This window comes from Galeopterus variegatus, unplaced genomic scaffold (assembly GCF_000696425.1).
Source record: "Galeopterus variegatus unplaced genomic scaffold, G_variegatus-3.0.2 Scaffold3677, whole genome shotgun sequence".
NCBI classification, from domain to species: domain Eukaryota; kingdom Metazoa; phylum Chordata; class Mammalia; order Dermoptera; family Cynocephalidae; genus Galeopterus; species Galeopterus variegatus.
The window spans coordinates 72,406-96,168 of NW_007729788.1; the positions used below are offsets into that span (position 1 = coordinate 72,406).

The 23,763-nt window shown below is 46.3% G+C and overlaps 1 protein-coding gene across 1 annotated transcript in view; it reads left to right on the forward strand.

The window, feature by feature from the left end:
• LOC103601317 (dystrobrevin beta) overlaps positions 1–22,546 on the forward strand; it is an 88,531-nt gene extending 65,985 nt beyond the window's left edge. Inside the window, exons 9-13 of the mRNA XM_008585704.1 lie at positions 12,498–12,657; positions 13,500–13,589; positions 16,900–16,953; positions 20,474–20,509; positions 22,493–22,546. Coding sequence (XP_008583926.1) covers positions 12,498–12,657; positions 13,500–13,589; positions 16,900–16,953; positions 20,474–20,478 — 309 coding nt within the window. The 3' untranslated portion in view covers positions 20,479–20,509; positions 22,493–22,546. The remainder of the gene's footprint in view (positions 1–12,497; positions 12,658–13,499; positions 13,590–16,899; positions 16,954–20,473; positions 20,510–22,492) is intronic.
• The last annotated feature ends 1,217 nt before the right edge of the window (positions 22,547–23,763 follow it).

Below are 23,763 nucleotides of genomic sequence, written 5' to 3' on the forward strand. Positions count from 1 at the left end.
TTATTATGCATTAACTTAAACATATATAAAATTCACTATTTATTAATTGCTTTCACATTTCAAATTTCAACTCCTGTTTTTAACCAGCTCAGACCTCAGGAAAACAAGAGAGACTCTAGGACTAGACTCTTGGGTCTGTAGCTGCCCTGGTGACATCTCCCAAATGTGCAGACAATATGATAGTCTGTTCCCAAGCCCCTTGAAGGTTCTAACCTAATCCGAGGTTCCTGGAAGCCTGCCATTCTTTCCACAGCACCTCACCACCCAGGAAAAGAAGCCCTGGACAGACTGTCCTCTATAGGACCTCGTGACTCTGAGTCACCCTGAGCCAGGTTTCTCATCCTCAGCACTATTGATATTTGGGGCCAGATAACTCTTTTTTTGTGGGTAGTTGTCCTATGCATTGAGGATGTTTAGCAGCATCTTGACCTCTACCAACTAAATGCCAGTAGTGACCCTCCCCGCCAGGCCCCTAGCAGGTAAAACTTCCTCTTTCTTAATTAGAAGCCCCGCCTGAGCCCAGAGAACCTTTCTCTGTGATACCAGTGGGAGCCCCCAAGGCATTCTCAGAATCCCTAAATCTGAGGTTTGGATATGGGATGGGCAGGAAAAGATTTCTAGTCGCCCTGCCCCACAAATCAACCTCTGTCTGTACTTGCTACTTCTGTTCAAGTCGTCATCAGCAGTCCCTGTGTTCACACTAGCCATCTTCCAGTCTCCCCTCTTCCTTCTCAGCTTGCCAAAGCCTAGTCCATTTTTTCTCCAAAAGGTTGCTTGTATCTGTCTCCTCCTTTCTATCGCTATCACCATCTTCATTCCAGCCTCCACTGTCTGGCACCTGGTCTGTTGGAAAAGCCTCCTTAACAGGTCTCCTGTGTCCTGTTTCTCAGTCCCTCCTTCACATTGCTCAGAGCCAGATTCCTGGACACAGAGCTGACTGTTCACATCACTCCCTTCCTCAGAAACCTTCACTAGCTCCCTCTTGCCATTGCCTATAGCAGGGGTCAGCAAGCTTTTTCTTAAATGGTTAGGTAGTAAATATTTTAGGCTTTGTGAGCCAAACCAAAGATATTATGTAGGTACTTATATAACTATTTAAAATGTAACCATTTAAAAATGTAAAAACCATTTCTAGCTCGTGGACTCTTAAAGAAAAAACAAACAGGTGGCAAGCCAGATTTCCCACGGGTTGTAGTTTGCCCATGAACTATTAAATAAACTCGGTGGCCATGTATTTAAGGCTCTGGATGCCTGTCGCCCACACTTCTCTCTTCCCACTGCCCATCTCCCGTGCTCCCCACACACAGCCTCATCAGCTCTCCTTACCACAAACACAGGCTCCTCCCTTGGGCCGTGCCTTTGTTCACACTCTTTCCTCACCTGGACTGCCTTTCCCAAGCCTCTCTGCCTGCTGCAGTGTTGCAATTACACCCGCAAGATACACTCAGCTGCCACCTCTTCTGTAAAACCTTACCCTGTTCCATAATGTCAGCGAAACCCTCTTGTGTCTACGCTGCTTTGCCTTTGCCATGGCACATATTTCTGTACTTCATCCTTCTTGGCTTGCTAGTTGTGTACACGCCTGACTTAGAACTGGGGGCCTGCTGAGAGTGGGGGTGTTGCCTCATCTGCGTACCCTCCCCCCAGCACCTTCCAGAGTAGAACAATGACAGTCTTACTGTATGGAGCCATGTGTGCGGAGCATTTTGTGTTCATCCCCCTCAACCTGTGAGGCAGATATTATCATCCACATTTTCGATATGAAGAATCGCAGGTGTGGAGAGGTTAGGTAAGTTGCCCAAGATCACACAGCTAGTACATGGCAGAGCTGGAATCCAAACTAGGTCATCTAACGGCAAATCCTGGACTCTACCCAACATATTATGTATAACAGAGTCTTAACAAGAAGTGGAGTGCCATTGTTGAATAAGGGTCTCATATCTCACCACACAAGTTTTACTTACCCATAAGTAGCATTTAAATTTGACTCACAGAATTTTAAAATATCACTGATAGGTTCCAGCTGCTTTCCTGGCAATTGATTTAGCTGTCCGAATAAATACGACATCCTCCTGAGAACCTATCCTAGTTTTTGTTTTTAATATGCAATCTGAGTGTTAGGTATTGATTTTACAGGGATTTTTCTCTCCATGAGACCCCTGATCATTTTGCTGAGAACTGGCTTTGAAATCCTGTAGTGAGGACTAATGGGATACCATTTTCAAATAGGGCTGTGCAAACTAGGAGAGACAATCAGGGAGAGGGTAATTCTAGTCTTGGAATTTATGAGCTCCCCTATCTAAAAGTTTGCATTTCAACTTCCTTTTGATCTATAGGTTTAAAGTGAGTTTTAATAGGTTGTTCTTTGTCCCAGAAATTTAGTACTTGTATACCCTCCTCCTTCCACTAAGAAAGATATTTAACTAGATGCCTCGGCCCCCTCCCCCCTATAAGTCTTGGAGTAAGCTTTGTCTTCTATATAATTTAATTTGACTTGAATAGAGACAGAATCATAAAGATGGAGAACCATAACCACCTTCTTCCCATTGCCAGCACTGATCACAAAACATCCAGCAGGCCTAGAGGAGCTGCTTCCTGTCGATAGCAGCTTACCCCACAACCCACCACAGCAGTGACAGGTTGTGTGCAAGCCCTGAGTGTCCTGACGTGATGTGGGAACAAACAGCTGTCAGCCTACTGTGGAGGGACCTCATGGCAGACTTTCTGGTGGCCTCGTCCTTCCAACAGACACACAATAGATAAGTGTATATTAACCGTGGTAAGAGAGGAGAGACATCACGGAACTCTTCAGCCTCCTCTCAGGTGTTGAGAAGCCAAGTTTATCTTTAGAAGGCTGTGCTGCACAGAAGCTTGCAGGCGGGCACCTTTGCTAGGAAAGGAAAGTCTCCAGGCCATTCTTTACCTGCTCTGCACTCTCTGCCACCCAGCTGTCTCTCTCCTCTCCTCCGGCCCATTCTCCATGGTCTGCACACTTCCGTCCCCAGTCCCAACTCCCGGCAGTCTCAACTCCTGTTGTGTGAGACAGTGACTTTCACATCTTGCAGTAGGACAGACAGGGCAGCACCAGATGATTCCGTCACTTCGCCTTTCACTTCCACGTCTGATGAGACAGCCACAGCTCCCTCGCACAGCTCAAAGTAGTATGTGCAGAGCCGTTCTTTCTGCGTGCCAGTTCTCTGTACATCCGTGGTTGCCCTGCCGAAACTTCAGACTTGGACTCCTTTTTTTCCAACAGTGTTTTTTTGTTTTTCTGAGAGGGCCTCTGAAAATCAGCAGAAAAGAGGCCAGTTTGTTTAATTTAAATACACTGCAGCACAATGAAGGAACTGTCCATAGGCCATCTGCCACCTGGCAGGTATCCCTGCGTCAGAGAGGGAAATGGAGGCTAAAGTGTCTTCCGTTCTGTTGCCATGATAACAGCTTAGCTCAGAGCTTTAGTTGGGTGTGGGTGTGTGGAGGGGGATGCAGTTATGAATGCCCCACAGAGAGCATTATCTCTCAGAAGCAGGCTTCTTGCCACAAGCCTCTCTGGCCTTGATTACCTGACTGTAATGTGTACCAAGGAGATAAAAAAAATTCTTATCTGTTCCACAAGGGAAAAGAAGGGAAGGAAATGCTATTTATGGAGCTCCTACTGTGTGCCAGGCACCATGCTGGGATGCCTAAACATGGCCAAGAACAATGCAGTATCATTTTCCTACTAAGGACAGTGCTGTTCTCTGTGCAGCTGGTCTCCTGGCCAGTTCCCTCTGGCACAGCATGTGAGTCCCTATCTCTGTGCTGAGATACAGGGCTGGTGAAGGACCACAGTGTCCTCAGGTCACCTTCTCTGGCATTCACTGTACCTGTTCTGGCTCCAGTATTAGATTCGTATTCTAGATAAGCAAAGTAAGTCATAATCTGTGTATTCTCCTTCCTCACGTTCCTTACACTTACTGGAAATGAAATTGACTGTCCTATAGAAAATTGTGGTTAGCTTCAATAGTGAGAAGTCTTGAGCCATCCATGCTCCTCTTGGCCTAGGAAACATTGTGCTATGATCCCATTATGCTGAGCTTTCTCCTAGCAGTTGAGGCAATTAGAAGATGCAGGTACCAGTCCTGGCCTTTCTACTGATTTTCTTTTGTGAACTGTGACCTCTCTAGCCCCAGTCTCCTCAAATATAAAATGAATGTTGGACCAAAGCAGGCTATTTTTCTGGGGTCATGAGATCTCTGAAATTATCAGCATAATTTCTGAACATTTTTTTGGAACTTGATACATAGCTTTCTCAGGTTCTCAGTGTCTTTTGCTTACTTGAAAAGTGAACAGCCAGCAGTCTCGAAAGCTTCTCAGGTTGTAATGTTTCTCTAGCTCCACATTTCCAACAGAATTGTTTCCAACTACAAGGGACCTCTGTTTCAGAGAACCTGAATTACAGGGCATTTATTGTGTTTGGTTATTGGTTAGACACATGATTGGCCTGTGCTGTATTCAAGCCTTTGTTACAGGTTGTATTACAACAGGATTCCACTGTCCTTATTTCAGCAAACCTTAAAACACTGCATGGCAGGTTACACAGCTTCCCTGGTTTCATCAGCTAATTGCTCCTCTCCTCGCAGCTGAAACCCAGAGACACGAGTTGGTTTTATACCCATTATTGGACAGCTTACTTCTGTCCCCTTGGAGCCACCTGACAAGTTCCTGCACCTTTACAGATTTCTGTGAGATCCTCGGGGTTCCCATAATCTCAAGGGGTCATCTGTGATGCCCTCCAGCCTCCCACTGTGCCACTGACTCTAGATTGGTTTGCATTGAGCAGAGCGCTTGGCAGCCTCTGTGAAGCAGGCCTGCCTCTCTGAACATACAGCCGTCTGTGCTTTCGAGACAAGGTACAGGCAGAGTGCAGTACTCCAGCCTGACTTTTAGCATGTCTGGCTGGTGCCTGTCAAGTGGACAGAGAACACAAAGACTCCAACCAGATTTGCAGGTGGTTGTCAGCACGTTGAGAACATAGCCTGCTCTGCAGGCCTGTCTCCAGCTGTCTGCACCATGCACTCCGGTTTGTCCTCATTCAACTAAAAGGACATTATTTCAAACTCTGTCTTTCTTGCAATAGTCCCATGATGTGCATGGTAGGTTGCTCCTGGCACTTCATCAGCCTCACTTATGTGAGGGCTGGCTGGGTAGCAGTTCTGGTATTGACTCCACTCATGAGAAGGGAAGTCAGAAGTAGAATATGCCAGTATGTGGCCCTACGGTGGTGCTGAGGCCCTCAGAAGAGCACCCTTCACCAACAGAGTGAAGCAAAGCCATGGTTACTTGGCATTTGTGAGCTGGGGTAACTTGGTGCAGATCGTAGAGCACAGAATTTTATATCTGAAAAATACCTCAGATGTCATCTAGATTACTCTTAAAGCAAAATTCAGAAACATATGCTACAGTGTCAAAAGAAGAAACCAGGTCTCCCAGCGTCCAGTTCCATGCCCTTTTCACTGAAGTGTACTGTCTCCTGAAATGTTCACCCCGGGGTGGTGGGAAGAGCTAGGGTTTGGACTCAGGGCCTGAAGCGTCCCCTCTTCTTCAGAGTCATTTAATTCACAGCAGAGAAATGCCTCTAGATCTGGTAATTATTGGCAAAGTAAAGAGGTTCAGACTTCCAATGTCAGGGCCTGAGGAAATTTGCAAATTAGGAAGTTTTTTTCTTAATTATACAAGGGTACTTCAAAAAGTTCATGGAAAGATTTGTATTATCATTTACTTCTATTTTTCCATGAGATTTTTGAAGTACCCTCATATATCCTACCTCTCTTCTCATCCACAGGCCTCTTTCTGGGGGTCTCTGACCTATCATAAGGGCCTCTGGTCCAAGTTTCTCAGATCACCAAATTCTTCCACTCTCTCCCTATCAATCAAATGTTCATATATGGGACTGATCTAATAATGTAGTTTTCAAAAATGAACTTTAGCATATGAGTTATCTATTGCTTTATAACAAATTACTCCAAAACTTAGTGGCTTAGAAGAACAAATATTTATTACCTCATAGCTTCTGTGGGCTGGGAATCCAGGAGCTGTTTTCATGGGTCCTGCAGCTTGGGGTCTCTCACAAGGCTACAGTCAACATGACATCCAAGACTGTAGTCACCTCAAGCCTCAACAACTCACATGGTGGCAGGATTCAGTTCCTCATGGTTTGTTGGATTGAGGGCCTCAGTTCAGTACTGGCTAATGGAACTGAGGACACCACCCTCTGTTCCTTGCCACAGGTCTTCTCCACAGGGCAGCTCCCAAGATGGCAGCCGGCTTCGTCGGAATAAGGAAGCAGGAGAGAGCAAGGTGGGGAGCGTGGGGGTGCAAGACAGAGTCATAGTCTTTTATAACCAAATCTTGGAAGTGACATCCCATTCATCTGATTCATTAGAAGCAAGTCCCTAGGCCTAGCTCACATTCAAGGGAAGGTGATTACACAGGATGTGAATATGGGGGGAGGGTCATTTGGGCCACTTCAGAGGTCTATATACACATGTAGTTATCTAGTTAACATAGTTCACATAAAGATTTACTGATGACTCGTAGATTTATTATCCCTGGAGATTATTGCCTACTGTGGCTACTTTCCCACTTTCTATTACTAAAGAAAAGGGTTAGAAACGTGATGTGCCTCATTGTCATGTAACAAGCATTTATCAAGCGTTTACCTGTGCTAAGCACAGCAATGCAGAAGATGAAATTTAAGATTCAAGATAGTGCTGTGACAGAAGATGTCCAGGGTTCTGTGAGAGCGTTAGGAAAGACGAAATCTTATCCTAGAGGAGGTGACAACAAGGCTGACATGTAAAGGGCCAGAAGGAGCTAGTCATACAACATGAGGGGAGTGGAGCTCCTGGCAGAAAGGACAGCAAGTGGACCCTGACGGCAGGAGCCGTTCTTTCAGTGGATCAGAAGAACTTTCCCCAGTTCTTTTGCTCTTTTATCAGAACCACCCAGTAGCAGAGTGAGTCAGTGTCCCTTGCACCAACAGACACCTCATCTGAGATCAACTCCAGCCTCTAGGCTTCCTGAACCCTCAGGCCTGGCGAAAGCCTGTGCAGGTTGATGGGCTGTGGCTTGGGTCTCTGACTCACCCAGGATGCCAACCTGGTATTCCTCCCCCCAAACCAGAATTCACGTAGGACCCCTGCCAGCCCTATCCTAGCATGGTTTTAATCCAGTGGGATCCTGAAGCTAAGGGCTGGGGTATGAGACCCATGCGGAAAAATAATACTTTCCCAGTAGTCTTTTCTCTTTCAACTGCTCTGAACAAAGACAACCTCTAGAGTCTGGTTTTTATCTTCCTCACAAGGCATGTGCTGGGCAGTGATCCCAGAAAGAGGGTCTGATTAATTTCAAGCTGATGGTGAGCAGTAGGTTTCACTTCCTGATCCTAGAGTTGTGGCCACATGTGGCTGTACACCCCGTGCATTGTCTCATCCCCCATCATTGTTTTCATATTAAAATGTTTGCAAAAGTTCAGTGTCATGTTCTTAGAAGGCATTATATATGTTCATCTCAGGTCTTATGACCCTGACATTCAGTCCCCAGGCAGCAGTGCCTGGCCCAGGTCATGGGTAGGGAGATTTATGAGGAACTCCCCATGCGTTAAACGCTGGGTTGGCCTTCTGAGGGGACGAAAGATAACTGTCATACAGTGAAGTTAATTTGAATTTTACCCGCCTTTTTTTTTTTCTTTAACTGTGTTTAATTTTCATCTTGAGTCCTCACTCTGTCTGAGCTGGACACTTAATCTAGGCATTTCCAGGCAAACTCTGAAGCCAGTCGCTCGGAGATTATTATCCCTCTTCCTGCATCCTGAGATTGATGCTGCGCCTCAGGAGCTTATGCTGTGGTACTGTGGCCTCAGTGGAGGAATGTCTGCATCTCCAACTTGATCCGTGCTCACACCTGGACCATGGATGGTTGTGGGCAGGCCTCGTTCTTGAAGGCAGTACTCTGCTCCGTGGCTGTGGCATGTGAATCCACATGCTCCCCCAGCTCCCAAAGTCCATGCATGATCCCATCGAGGCTCTAACCACTCTGAGCCTGAGAGACCATGAGGCTCATGGCCTCTCAGTCACCTCTGTACCACTCTCAGCATATGAGAACACCATAGGCTGCTGGGGTACTTGGGGTCTTTCCTTGAGTCTGCCCAGGCAACCGTCTCAGAGGCCCAGGAAAGGCCCTGGGCTCTGCCAATATCCACCAATTCTGTGATCTCCCGCATCCCAAACTGTGCCACCTCACTGGATTTTCCTGCAAGGCCAGGGCACTGTGTTGGACTCTCTTGCTTTCTCTGCAGATTCTCGCACCTCTCTTCCCAGCTTCCTTGTCCAGTTTGGATTGGGGCTGAAACTGCTAGGTCTGGCTGCTTGTGAGCAATTTCTAGCTCTCTATCTTACACCTGGAAGGCAGCATCTTTAAATCTTAAAAGTCATGAATTTTATCCATTACCATTTGCCCTCTCTTCCACTAAAATGGCTGGGAAGTGGTGGTGATTATAGGATAAAAGGCAGAGGGGGTCCCCAAAATATAATAATTAATACATGATGATAATATCTGGCCAAAACAGGATTCATGATATGTTTATAAATAACTGGGAAGAAAAGATCTATACTCTGAAAAAGTAAAGATAATAAAATGTTTTATAACCACTAACAAAAACAAGAGAATGTTTCACAGGATAGAATATATTTAATTGTCAATGGAAAATTATTATCAAAGTTACACAATAGTAAAAATACTTTATGTAACAAAAAGAGATTCCTTAGTATGCCATAGTATGGACATACTACATTTGGTTAATTCATTCACCAGTCATTGGACTTTTGGGTTGTTTCCACTTTTTGGCTGTTAAACTGTTGCTAATGAACATGTGTGTACAAGTTTTGGGTGGACATATATTTTCATTTCTCTTGGCTGTATACTCAGGAGTGGAATTTGCTGTGTCACATGGTAAGTTTAATATTTTAAGAAACTGCCAAACTATTTTCCAAAATGGTTGTAACTTTTACAGTCTCGTCAACAATGTACAAGAGTTTGTTTCCCCACATCCTTGTCAGTCTTTTTGATTGTAGCTATTTCTGTGGGTGATGAGTGGTATTACATTGTGTTTTCAATTTCCATTTCCCTAATGACTACTCATGCTGAGAATTTTTCATGTGATTATTAGCCTATTTGTCCATCTTCTTTGGTGAAATGTCTATTCAAATCTTAGCCCACTTTGTAATCAGGTTGTTTGTCTTATTATTGAGTTGTAAGAGTACTTTATATTTGCTGGACGTAAGTTCTTTATCAGATAAAATTTGCCAATGTTTTTTCCCAGTCTGTGGCTCACCTCTTCATTTGTCTTAACGGTGTCTTTTTTTATAATAGTTTTATTGGGATATAACTCACATACCATACAATTTACTATTTTAAAGCCTAAAATTCAATAGTTTTAATATATTCACAGAGTTGTGCATCCACATCACAATCAATTTTAGAACACTTCATCACCCCATAAAGAAACCCCATACCCATTAGCAGTCACCTCTCATCCTTCCCAATGCCCCCTTCCCCAGCCCCAAACAACCACTAAGCTACTTTCTGTCTCTATGGATTCGCCTATTCTGGACATTTCACATCAATGGAATCATACAATATGTGGTCATTTGTGTAAATGACTGGCTGCTTTCACTTAGCAAAATGATTTCAAGATTCATCCATGTTGAAGTATGTGTCTGTACTTTCTTTCTTTCTTTCTTTTTTTTTTTTTAAAGATGACCGGTAAGGGGATCTTAACCCTTGGCTTGGTGTTGTCAGCACCACGCTCAGCCAGTGAGCAAACCAGCCATCCCTATATAGGATCCGAACCCATAGCCTTAGTGTTATCAGCACTGCACTCTCCTGAGTGAGCCATGGGCTGGCCTGGTACTTTATTTCTTTTTATTGCCAAATAATATTCTATTGTGTGAATATACCACATTTTATTTAAATCATTCATCAGTTGATGGACATGTGAGTTGTTTCTACTTTGTTGGCTATGTTAAGTAATGCTGCTGTGAACATTTGGGTACAGATTTTTGTCTGGATATGTTTCCATTTCTCTTGGGCATATACCTAGGAGTGGAATTGCCAGGTCATATGGTACTCACTGCTTTACCTTTTGAGGAACTGCCAGACTGTTTTTCATAGCAGCTGCACTGTTTTACATTTCTGCCAGCAGTGTATGAGAGTTCCAGTTTCTCCACATCCTTGCCAATACTTGTTATTACCTGTCTTTTTTATTATAGTCATCCTAATGGGTACAAAGTGGTGTCTGTTTGTGGTTTTAATATGCATTTCCCTAATTTCTAATAATGTTGAGCATCTTTTCATGTGCTTATTGAACATTTACGTATCTTCTTTGGAGAAATGTCTATTTCAGATCCTTTGCCCATTTTTAAACTAGGTTATTTGTCCTTTAATTATTGAGTTGTAAACATTATTATATATTCTACATATAGGTGGTCCCTTATTAGATATATAATTTGCAAAAATTTCATCCCCCTCTGTGGGTTGTCTTTTCACTTTCTTGATGGTGTTCTTTGAAGCACAAAAGTTTTTAATTTTGATGATTTTCAATTTATCTAGTTTTTCTTTTGTAGCTTATGCTTTCAGTGTTATATCTAAAAATTACTCCCTAGTTCAAGGTCATAAAGCTTTCCCCTTATGTATAGTTTTGGCTCTTATGTTTATGTTGTTGATCCATGTTGAGTTGATTTGTCCATATGGTGTTTAACGATGTTTTTTGAAGAGCTAAAGTTTTAAATTTTGATAAAAGCCAGTTTATCAATTTTTTCTTTTACATATCGTGGTTTTGGTATCATATCTAAGAAATCTTTGCCTAACCCAAGGTCACAATATTTTTCTTATGTTTTCTTTAAGAAGTTTTATAGTTTTAGCTCTTATAGTTACTATGATTCACTTTGAGTTAGTTTTGTGTATATGATGTTAGGTAAGGGTCTAAGTTCATATTGTTTGAATCATGGAAAGATAATTATGTTAAGTGATAAAAGCAAATTGCAAAATGATATGTGGAGTACAATACCATTCATGCAAAATTTAAAAGCAAGAAATATCATATATTATTCATAGTTACATATGGACATATAAGAAAAAATTTCACACCAAAATCTTTGATAATGGTTGCTTCTGAAGGGATAAGAAGAAGGAAGTGGGACTGGAAAGAATTGGTGTCAAAGGGGGTCTTCAGATTTACCTGCAATATTTTTAGGTTGAAACAAATTTGACACAATATTAACAAATATCAGTATCGGGTCATTTATTATGTTATAATTTTTATTTTCTGTATTTTAAAAATTTTCTCAAATTAAAATACACACACACAAAAAAAAAAAAAAAACCTCAAAATGAGAACCGTAGAGAACAAGCCAGTGCTGTTTACGTTCAGCGCCCACACGCCTGAAGCACTGAGGTGAGGCACTGTGCCTACGGCCTGTCTGCCTGTTTGGGCAGATTCTGTTTGTGTGTGGGGTTTCTGAGCTAGATCCCCAGAAGGATAATTATCCTCATTTGAACTCATTCTCACACTTTGGCTCATGTTTTCCCAGTTTTGCTTACACAGAAAACCCTAGTCTGTCTGCCACACTCAGCTCCCCTCGCTCTGAAGGGCAGCAGAGCACTGCCTTTGACTAGCTGTTCTCTTTGTTTGTTTTATCCAGTGCTCCAAGCTTTCTCTAAAACTGTTCCAGGGCTTGTGCAAGGGAAGTTCCGTTTCTACTTAACACATGTCCGTTCTCACTAGTCCCTGTGGGGTGGCCCACGAGAGACCTCCCCGTGGCCCGCTCCTGGGATGCAGCCTGTGGCGGAGCTGCTGTCACGCAGCCCAGGAGCTGCACTGTATGGTGTGGGGGTGCAGAGCTCAGCCACTGCCCTTGTAGTCCAGGGTTCTTCCAGCGCCTCCCACTGGCGAGCTGTGTAGCCTGACACAACACTCTTGGTCTTTTCATCCCTGTTTTTCTTCTCTATAACGGCCATGAAAATATATGCCCTTTCTACCCCTGGGTTGCAGGGGAATCAAATATGGTACATGAATGTGTCTGCAAATGAATGATGGCCATGCGTGATTTCTCCATTGTGTGAGCCACCCCTCCTGGATCCTCAGGCCAGCTGCTCTGTGCAGTCTTTCTGCCTGAAAGTCCTACCTCTCTGTGCTAGCCTCTTCTCTCCCTCCCAGTCTTAGTCTCTTCTTATTGGGTTCTCTCCCTTCCTCCTGCCCCCTTTCCTTCTTCCTTTTCTTCCTCTCTCCAGTCCTAGAGGCAGCCTGACTCCTTCCTTTCAAATACAATCGATCAGGCACCACCCGTCTGAATGAAGCCTGCTAGCTGGCTCAGGTGGACGGAGGAAAAGGACTTTCCTCCTACCTCAGAGAGGTTGGACACCTGCGATAACATGCTTTATCTCTTTGGTCCTCACAGGCCCAGGCCACAGGGTCACCACACACGTCGCCCACTCATGGCAGTGGCCGGCCGATGCCCATGCCAGTCCGCTCCACCTCTGCTGGCTCCACGCCCACCCACTGTCCGCAGGACTCGCTGAGCGGGGTAGGGGGTGACATGCAGGAGGCCTTTGCCCAAGGTGAGTGCCTGGAGCGGAGTATGACGGGGAGCTGAAGGGGGTTGGAAACATGTACAGGAGTCCTGCTGAGATTTTTCCAGTTTCTTTTCTTTTTGGCTCTTAGCTTTCAATGATCAGATTTTCACAGGCAGAATGAATAAGTGAAGCCTTGGCCCCTTCTCATTCCACGGGCTGGTCTTCAGTGGGAGGTCTGCAGGCTTCACGTGTGTGTGAAGAACAGGCTTCCTGGGGTTCTGTGTTGTTTTTCCTGAGTTATGGGCAGTGCCTTGTCCTTTGGGCTTTGCATCTTCTAGGGAAATTGGATGGAATAATTCCCAAAGTCATATACTTAGCCTAGAAGGTCTTCAGAGCCAGCAAAAGAAGGAAGAGTAGTGCTCTAAATAGGACCTTGCTGAAGACACAGGAAGTGTGGATTTGCCACAGTCAGCCGAGGAACTAGCGACCAGCAGCATTAAGTCGCTGAGGGGGAAGACAAAGGGGTTAGTTTTGCTGGGGCTGGAGACGAGGTGGGTGCTGGAGAGTGAAGTCCCACCTGAGGCTGAAAGACACCGTGGGGTAGCACTTGTCCTGGCACCCACCTCTTTTTATTGCTTGGTGGCTGTGACACGTGGAATTGACAGGATCCTCTGCTCTTCTGCTAGAGAAGGCAGCAGGGGTGAGAAGAGTGGACTTGGTACCTCATGCTCCTGAGGTGCCTGGGAGCAGGTGGCGCTACTGAGGCCCATCCCCCCTTGGGTGTTCTGCACCTGTGTCCCAGGGCCTGGCAGAGCTCAGGTGTTACTCGTCATCTCTTCTTCATGCCCACACACCCTGGCATCGCCATCTGCTCTGACTCTCCTCAGGTACGAGGAGAAACCTCCGCAATGACCTGCTGGTGGCTGCTGACTCCATCACCAACACCATGTCATCCCTGGTGAAGGAGCTCCATTCAGGTGAAGCCAGAGCTCCCACCCAGCTCATATGCTCCCCTCCATACCCATGCCCCCTCACCCCCTCACCAGCACGGGTAGAAGCTCACCCCCAGCGCACCACTCAGTTCATTTTTGCCTTCTAGGAACACTGGATTCTTCTCCCAGAGAGGCTCTGTCCCACATGTGACCTCATAGAGACAATTACACATTTAGGTTTACCTGAAGACTACGTCTTGTGGAGCAAACACAGTTCTGAATTTGAAGAAATTCCAATCTCTGAGTACAGTTAGTCCCTTCCTCACCTGTCTTCCATCCGTGCCTCGTCCACAGCTGCTCTTTCCCTAGGCCTGACCAACCATCTCATTCTGATGCTTTCCCGGATGTGGAACCGAATCAGCCACAAAAGCTTCTGGACTTTCTCCCAGCTACCTTTCTTCTCTCTCCTGTTTGATTTGGTTTTGAAACCCTGTTCCCTCCTTTTGTCCACGACTAGGCTCTGATTGCACTTGAGGTTCATGACCTGAATCTGTTGCTGCCTTCACTGCTCATGTTCTGTCTTATCTACAACTTCTTTCTCAGTCTCTCCATCGCTGAACTACTCCAGTGACTTCCCAGAGCCCTCTACCTCATGGCATTGTCTCCTTACAGAAAACCCAGGGAAAAGAGATAAAATAAAAGGCCATTCACAAATCATCATATCTCCAAGAATCCCCAAGACTATTACGTAGCTGCCCGGTATTTACTAATTGTTTTACAGTAGTGGGATTTCCATGTTATATATTAAATAAATGGGTTTCCTTCCTAAGTGCTGTAGGTCAATCATACCGATGGCCCTCTTTTGTTTCTTTTCACTTAATGTAGTGCTTTTAAATACCTTGAAGTAGCTTAACAGGATTGTTAAATAAAAATATAAAGCAGTTTTTCCATGAACTATTCAAACAGTCTTAGGGAAGGCAAGCCTTGGGTATTTTTTCAGACCTTCGAGGGGAAAGCATACACCTTTCGGGTTGTCATGGGACCAGACCAAGGTCTAGCCCACAGCTGTGCTCACAAGTGTGCCTGTTTTCATTTAGAAGAGGACAAGTGTGTGTGTGGCCTAGGTTGGTTTTTCCAGTTCAGTTAAGGTTAGATGCTGATTCTCTTGTGCAGGGAGCTCTTTGGTGCCACTCTGTCCATTCTGGTCCTGTTTCTCAACGCCCGTCAGAATTACTGGCCCCCTGCACACACACATAAACAGAAGAGGTGACAGCCTCGGGGACGACTTCACAGATGAGTAGAAGGTCCCTTCCTGAGTATAACTCCCCCCCACAGATGCCAGAAATCCCACTTTTAGAGGGAATTTCTTAGGGGATTTCAGGCCATGGGAATTAACTATGCTTGTGCCTTGTGGCCTTTTTCTGTAGTTTATGCAAAATAAGTGGCTCATGAGCTCATCACACTAGGGTGAGAGGTAATTGGACTTCATTAAAGATAAAGCACAGAGACCAAATACCTTCACAAAAATTTAAAGTTTATAGGGATACTCAGCAGTCTCTCATAGTAGGAAAGTATGGTTTTAACAAAATTATGTAATTTGGAGATCACTTTGTCCACTCCCCTCACTTCAAAAATGCAGAGAGTGATTATCAGAAAAGTGATTTGCCTGAAGTCGTGCAACTTGAAAAGGCAGAGCTGGACCTGAAACTTAGGCCTTCTGAACATTAAGCCAATGCCCTTACCCCACCCAGGATGGGACATCTACCCAGGGTCCCACGAGGGCCCCTTTCCCTGATGCCCTCCTCTCCCAAGCACTGAAGCCTATAGGGGGACATGGACTACATCCACGTGTGGCACAGTATCCCTATAAATGCAGGAAAAACTCTCCCTTTACTTGCGGGGATGCCAGCTTCTCAGCGAATGGCCATCACCAACACCTCTTTACTACCTCTTTGATAGTGGTTTCACAGGTTTTTGTTAGAATGAGAGTAGATACTCAGATTATCTTTACATATATTCTATATAGTATGCACATACCATATACATATCCCTCGCTTGTCCTCTTCATCTTAAAAAAGATATTTTCACAAATAACGGAATCCTAGAATTGGAAAGGGTCTCAGACATCATTTAACCAACCTTGTCACCCACTATAAAAATCCTCTGTTTGTTTCCAGTGAACTCATTCATGATCAGCTCTAAACACTGAAAATTTCTTCCTTATTGGGGAGCCAAAATCTGCCTTTCTGTAACTGACTTATCCTTGTTTCTCACTCTAAAGCTACCGGAATAACTATAGTCCCTTCTCTGCAGGTTAGCCATTCAAGTGTTTAATGGCAGATAGCACAGCTTTTCCTGCATCTTCTATTTTTTAGGCTGCTGTTCCCAATTCCTTCATGCATTCTGAATGTGACATGACTTTCACTTTACCATCCTGCTTGACCACACCAGGATGTGGCCCAATCTTCCAAGGCCCCAATTCAAAGTGAGCACCCAAGGCTGAACACACTACCCTACATCACAGGAGATCTTACCTCTGCAGAGCACAGGGCATCCGTGACCTCCCTTGAGCAGGCCCCAGGAAAATCAACCTTCAGTTGCATTAGCTGTTTTCTACACAGCTTGGTCTGTGGTCCTTTTAAGTTTGTTGTTTGGGGGCGGCCCGGTGGCGCACTGGATAAGTGCGCCGCTTGGGAAGCGTGGCGGCGCTCCCGCCCGAGGGTTCGGATCCCACATACAGACCAGTTCCCGCTCACTGGCTGAGCGAGGCGTGGGAGCAACACCGAGGGTTGCAATCCCGTTGCCAGTCCCCGGTCCGGTACGGGGGCAACACTGAGGGTTGCGATCCGTTGCCGGACACGGAAAAAGACAAAAAGACAAAAAAAAAAAAACAAAAAAGTTTGTTGTTTGGTTTTTGGTTGTTTTTACAGAAACGAGCATTAGTCTAGGCAGTCCCCCACCATGTACTTTTATGGCTGCTTTCTTGAACCTGAATGCAAGACATGTCCCTGGTGGATGTCATCACTTTAAAGAAAACAGTCATAGAGATGGGGCAGGCACCCCCACAGCCCCAACCCCATCACCACGGAAGCCAGTGGCAGAGCCAGCAGGAGGGTGGGTGACATTAGACTGCCCTGTTTCTTACGGGCTCAGGGCTTACAGGTTCTGTTAAACAGTGCTGGCGTGTGGACCACACAAGGAGCAGGCTAGGTGAATTTAGGCCCTCTTGGAGGCCTGCAGCCGTGAGCCTTTAGCTAGGGTTTCACCCCAAGCCTCAGAAGTTACTGTGTTCACCCTCATTCTATGCTTGTACTGTGCTGAAGGGTCACTGGCCTCCTTGGACTTGTTTTCACAGCAGAGGAAGGTGCAGAGGAGGAAGAAGAGAAGATGCAGAATGGGAAAGACAGAGGTAAAGGCAGCTTGACAGGACCCCTTGTTTGAATGGGAGCCAGAGCAGTGCAGCCCATGGAGGGAATTATCCTGCCCCCTTTGTTTCTGCCTCCCTTCCTGCTGCTGCCTTTCCCAGAGCCAGATCCCCACTGTTCCTTCTACCCACCTTTCCCATTGGACAGTCAGGTTTGCCCTACAGGTGGTAATGTCAGTCAGTCAACAAACGCTTCCTGATTTCTTGATACTGTGATAGATGCTTGGGATATGGGAAGCAGATACAAGTAAAACATAAAACATGACCCCTTGCCTCAAGGAGTTTATAATCTTATTAGGAGAGTAAGACTAAGATATGCAGAATAAATAGGAAAAAATTAAATGAAATGGCAGAAAAAGTTAATCATAAAACTTTGAGCATATAATTGTAAGTACAATAAGAGTTTCTGAAAAGAAAGAGATGATCGTGGGCTGGAATAACCAAATGATTTTGTGATTTTGTGGGAAAATAAAAGAAAGTAAGTTGTCAGCAAAGGACAGTTATGCCTTTCTGGTTGTATTACATATAAACCTATTTAATACTTGTTACGAGGAAGAGCTATGCTAAATGATTTTTGTGTATTATCTCAATCGTTAACAGCACTGTGAGATATATAGTAATATCCCCATTTCACCAATGAGGAAACAGGTTCAGACAGATTCCATTCATGTAGCTACTAAATGGCAAAGATTGGGTTTGAATTGGGTCTTGCTGACTCTAAACTGCATGCTCTTAATCTTCATCCTTCTATGTTATACGGAACAAATAACAAAATTCTCTTTGGATATTTGATAGTTAGCTGTTACTTCTGTCGTATATTAATGTGTCTGTTGCTGGATTCTTCCAAAATGTAAGCTCCCAAAGGCAGAGATTTTGGTCTGTTTTGTTCATGTTGTATTCCCAGTGCCTAGAACAGTACCTGGCACTTAGTAGGGTGTCAATAAATGAACAAATCTAAGGAAATAAGGTTATGTGATAGAGTCCCTTATCAGAGGAGAGAAATGGAGTAGTCGGTCACCCTCAGGAGGAGAAGGTAGGAAAGATGAGGAGGAGCCGACACCAACCCTCACAGGTGCCTACTGAATACTGAGCACGTAACACACCGTTCTCACTTGATTCCACAGCCCCGTGCGGGAGGAATTCTAGACAAGACTCAGAGGGGTGAATAACTTGACCCGTACTAAATGGCAGAGGCTGGATCCAGCCCAGGCATCTCTAACTCCAACCCCTATGCTTTAGTCTGAGCAGGACTAGTAGACTAAGTGAAGTGGGAAAGTCTTAAGGAAAGATAGAAAGAAGCCGAGAGAGATCTAGGTAAAGAAACTGTGAAGGGAAGGGAAAGCCCCTTGGGATGGTGGGGCTAGAGTGTGGTTTGCCCATAGGGACTAGTGTGGAGAAGAGAGGGAGGTCTCTGGAGTCTCAGGAGGCAAGGAACTTGTCAGCAAGGGCACGGAAATGGCTGAGGACAGAACTGGGAGAAGAGAAACGTGCTGCAGGTGCTGAAATCATCTAGTGAGTCAGAGTGAGCCCTGGGAAAAAGTGGACAATAGCCACGATGAAGTGATGAGGACATGTTTGGCATGGACGTCCAAAGGTCAGAAGTAGAGAGCAGCAGTGTCTCAAACATCCAGAGATGCCACACAGAGAAGACAGGCTTTCCTGTGCAGATAGAAAAGAAGGCAGGAGCATTGTAGGGCAAGAGGTGAAGAGGAGATAGAGATAAATGTACACTTACATAAACACATGCTTCAAACACATGCACACGCACATGCACACAATCCAACCAAATCCCAGCGTTCATGTGGAATGTTCTTGGCTGAAGACATAACAGTTGCTTCTTTGGCCTCTCTTCCCATAAACCCTCCCTCCCCCAGTAGCTTTTCGCATGCCTCTCCTCAGGCTCCCTCCACTCCCCCAAAGCAAACCTAGGACTCTGCCCCAACCACACAAGCTTTGACCTGGCCATGAACTCCCCCCTGAGTCCTGGCTCAAGTCTGAACGTGGGCCATGTCTCACGTGTGAGTTGGGGGTGGTTTCCCTTGCCTGGTACCTCGTGGCCTCAGAGTCTCTCTGTCTTTGCACCTGAGTTGCCCTGTCAGCAGCTCTTCCGTCTTTCTGTGCCTCTTGTTCTTAGTATTTCCTCTGCCTTTCAATGCATATTCTAGAGTTTCTGTATGTCTATATGAAATCTTTCTGTGAGAATGCCTGAATTTTTATTTCTGTGGTTTTTAGGTGTCATTCCTGAGGGCAAGAATGTTAAGAGCTGGGGTGAGGGATGGGTAGAGTTTTAAAAGAATGTTTGACTCTCAACATCGTATAGGTTCTGGGATATATATATACCTGTAGCTATGATGCATCTCTTATGTGGGTGTCATTATAAGATCAAGTGTTTTTATGGATGGACCTTCTGATTCTCTGCCATGACCTGACATGAGATTTTGCTGCAGACTGACCTTGCCCTGACTATAGTCACCTGGGCATTAGAGATCGATACTATCAACCATAGACAGAGAGAGAATATCTGCTGCTTTGGGGTTGCAATCACCCTGACTTAACATACACACAACTTGGTCAGTACCCTGCCAGGCAAACATATTCTACTCAGTGTAGAAACTCTGGGAGCCAAGAATGCATATTCCAGACTTTGAGGGAAGAATTCTAGACAAGGTCTAGAATTGAAGAATTCAGACCAAGCCAGCTATCCTAACCATATTCACCCCTCCCTCGCGCCTCTCCCTGTTCTACCCTGGCTCTCTGTCTGGCTGCATCCTGTGGAACACTTGTCCACTGGGGTACCTTCCTACTTTACCTCCTCTCACCCCTTACCCTTAGTGTAACCAAGACTATGTAGATGAAGCATAGACGAACATAACTTCCCCCATATTGTCCCAGAGCCCTAAATTCATCTTGGCTACCACAGAGCCTCCCTTTATGCTCCTGTGTCCTTCAGAATCTCCTTTCCCAGAGCCTGTCATCCCCAGTGTTGAGGGCTGTAGATCCAGTTTGCACTTAAGGAACCCTGGTGCATGTCTGGACAGCCGTGGCCTCTAAGGAATGGACACAGGCTCTTGAGAGTGTGGGCAGTGTTGGAGATTCCAGGGTGAGCAAGAGCATTCCAAAGCAGATGCATCTGTGCAAAGGAAGTACTGCCCTAACCAAAGTGTCATTCATCTTCACCTTCCTGGCTTTCAGATGGGCTTTGCCCCTCCCGATGCAGCTGCTCTCTAGATTTAAGGTGGCTTTGTTTCCATTTTATGTTATTTTCCTTCTCCCGAGAAGCACCGGCCTCCATGGCTGTTTTGCGTTAGTTGCTGGTTGCAGATAGTAAGACCCTACCCCGTCATCATATCTGGTTGGGGAAAGTCGACATGCAAGTGACAAAGGGCAGAGGCAAGTCCAGAAGCCCCTGGGGTGGGCGGGTCAGGAAAGCTCCCTAGAGGAGGTCTGGGGGTGAGAAGACCCTGGGTGTGACCTCGGTGTGTTATTTCTGCCCGTGCTGCCACAGGTTAAGCGAAGGAGCCTGGACAAAGAGGAAGCTCAGGTGAGTACAGCGTGCCCTCTTCCTTCTTATCTTCATTTCCCTTCCCCTTTCTTCAGTCACATGTCCCAAGCCTGAGCAGTCCTAACAGGTGGGGATACAATTAGGATTTTCTTGAAAGAGCCCAATTGTACCTTCCCTCTGGCCCCTGCTCTGCCAGGGTGCCCACTTTGTCCTGTTTCCAGGCTGTGGCCTGTCTGGCACTGTGCTGTCCATGGGCCTGGTCCTCAGGCATGGCCTGGTGTCAACTGTTTGGGGATGGCATTGGCAGACCCCACACTGCTGGCTGAAACAGGCTCTGGGGAAGCAGGCGGCAGAGGGCCTGCTAAGAGTGGTCACCTCCCTGGGCTGCCCCTTTCCCACAGCCAGCACGCCCCTGGAGTTCTGTCACCCAGCACTGCCATAGTCCCTGACACACAGACACATATTTGAGTCATGCAGGACCACACTGACTACAAAGCAGACCAAGCCGTTTCCCATAGTCTGGCCAAGCTGCACTGTCTCACTTCCTAAATGAACACATGAGTAAAAGTACAGGTGTCCCCACAGGCAAATGCCCATTGCCTTTAGGAATTAGTCTTTCCCATTTTTCCATCTCAAGACCTTAGCTCTGTCTAGTCCCAGCTCCAACATATTGCACTTCTGGATATGCTCACTAAAAGGAGGGGAGAAGAGTACTTGGACAGTCAAGCCATTCAGGAGAAGAGTTTCTTCAAGTACACATTCCTCTGGTGCAGCCCTGAGACTTCATTTTAAAACCGTTTCTTCCCTCCCCTCCCCACTTCTTATTTTTAAAACTAGCCATCTTCTTCAGTTAATATGCTCACTAAAAGGAGGGGACAAGAGTACTTGGACAGTCAAGCCATTCAGGAGAAGAGTTTCTTCAAGTACACATTCCTCTGGTGCAGCCCTGAGACTTCATTTTAAAACTGTTTCTTCCCTCCCCTCCCCACTTCTTATTTTTAAAACTAGCCATCTTCTTCAGTTACAGATCTTCAGGATAGAAAAGCCAGGGCCACAGCCCCACGATCCAGAAAGGGAACTTTTTCAGACCCTTCCAAGTGATATGCTCACTAAAAGGAGGGGAGAAGAGTACTTGGACAGTCAAGCCATTCAGGAGAAGAGTTTCTTCAAGTACACATTCCTCTGGTGCAGCCCTGAGACTTCATTTTAAAACCGTTTCTTCCCTCCCCTCCCCACTTCTTATTTTTAAAACTAGCCATCTTCTTCAGTTACAGATCTTCAGGGTAGAAAAGCCAGGGCCACAGCCCCACGATCCAGAAAGGGAACTTTTTCAGACCCTTCCAAGTAGGGTCATCCTGGCACAGCCTCCAGATCCTTTCCCGGCCCTCTGCCTCCCATCTGTGCAGGCCCTTGAAGGGCTCTGCTTGCTGTCACCCTGGCACCTCCCAGCAGCCTGACTCAGGGACGTGTAAGCTGCGGACACACAGCACCCATGAAACACACGCTGTCTCGCTGCCCTGGAAGTCAGAGAGAGCCTCAGGGGATTGGGGAGACTTCTCCCTAAACTCCCTGTGCACATTCAGGCAAGGCCCTTCCCGACAGCAAGCTTAGGCTGCTGCAGCCAACTGGGGAAATCAGGAACTGACTCGCCCTGCAGGAGCCTGCCAAAGCCCCTCTCTCCCCAGGGCAAGAGGAACTGGGGTGGAAGGGAAGGTATGTTAGAGCCATCTGGCCACCCCCTCTTGGTGCATAGGAGGAAACTAAGGCCCAGTATGTGGGAGCTTGGTGCCAGAACTGGAATCAGAGCTGGGTCTTCTGCCTCCTATTCCCCTTGTCGTTGACCCACATCAGGAGTTATGGGAAACTCACCAGCAGTAAAGAGTCAAATGCAAAGCATCAAAACACAGGTGCCTCATTTTCATGGCCTCTCTGGTTCTGCTCTCTGCTGGCCTGAGGCTGAGGCTTCCCTCCTTTCCTTTCAGTATTTATAGGCATCCTCTTTGCCGTTTCTCTTGGCCACAGTTCTTCCTGAGAAACCACCAAATTCCAAATCTTGCACTGTGAACCCAGTTCTTTATTCCTTGGAAACATTTCCTGACCCTATGACCTAAGCAATGACTGCAGAAGACCCCAGATACCACCGGAAAAGAGAAAACACCTCTTCACCCCCAACGCTTGAAGGCACCGAGCACCCTGCAGCCCCCCTCCCTGCAGATCTCCTGTTCACAGCAGATGTTAGCAGCGTCAAACGTAGATAGAGTCGCATGGAAACCTCCTGAAGGAGCAGTCAGGGTGGAAAACCCGGGGTGGATGTTAATCCTTTTCATCCTCCCCTCTCCACCTGCCTCTCTTCCCTCCATTACTCCCATTTCTAGAAGCGAGGCAGGTGTGGAAGCGCCCCACCCTGCGAGTCTCCTAAGCCCAAGGTATGAACAGCAGGTGCAACTTGGATCGCTCTAGCTGTGTGAGGGCGAGAGGGAAAATGGAGGTGAGGAGCTGGATTCTGCTCAGGTGTGAAAGGAACACCTACCTTCCACCTACAGGAGAAAGCCCTGCCCTGCCTGAGCACTCCCCGGCCACCCACTATGACCAGGCAGTGAGCTGACGCCTGGAGAGCCAGCAGGGGCTCAGGCAAAGAAAACCCCTGAAAAGCGCTCCCACACAGTCAGGAAACAGGGATCCCAGCTTGCCTGGAGGGCCACAGAAGGGCAAAGGTGAGTGGAACCATATGGAGAGTTTGGGGACACCCATTGCTAACCAAGGGTGAGATTAGCTGTGGGGGGTACAGCAGGTCTTGGAGATGACACTGTTGTGTGACTATGTGCTTGCCCCCATGATCCTGACTTCTCACACTTTGTACCCTGTCCCTGAGGACAGGGCAGAATCCCACCTTCAGAATCCTCATGTGAGCTGGTTGCTGCTTCCAGAGCAGAAAAAGCAAAAGAAACAGACTAAAAGCACCAGTGGCTCCAAAGCAGCCAAATGCGCTGGCCAGCTCAGGTGCTTGGGGCATTGGGCAGTGTCCCCTGGGCCCATGTGTGTCACTCTGCACCTTCGGGGGCTGCCCAGCTGCACAGGCCTAGTTACCTGTAGCAGTTCTGCTCTCTGCCTGTCTGCAAAGGAGTAACTTCTTCACCTACAGGAGAGGCTCAGCACCTGGAGGGTACTGATATGGGGGGGAGTGGGGCTGCCCAGCTGCACAGGCCTAGTTACCTGTAGCAGTTCTGCTCTCTGCCTGTCTGCAAAAGAGTAACTTCTTCACCTACAGGAGAGGCTCAGCACCTGGAGGGTAC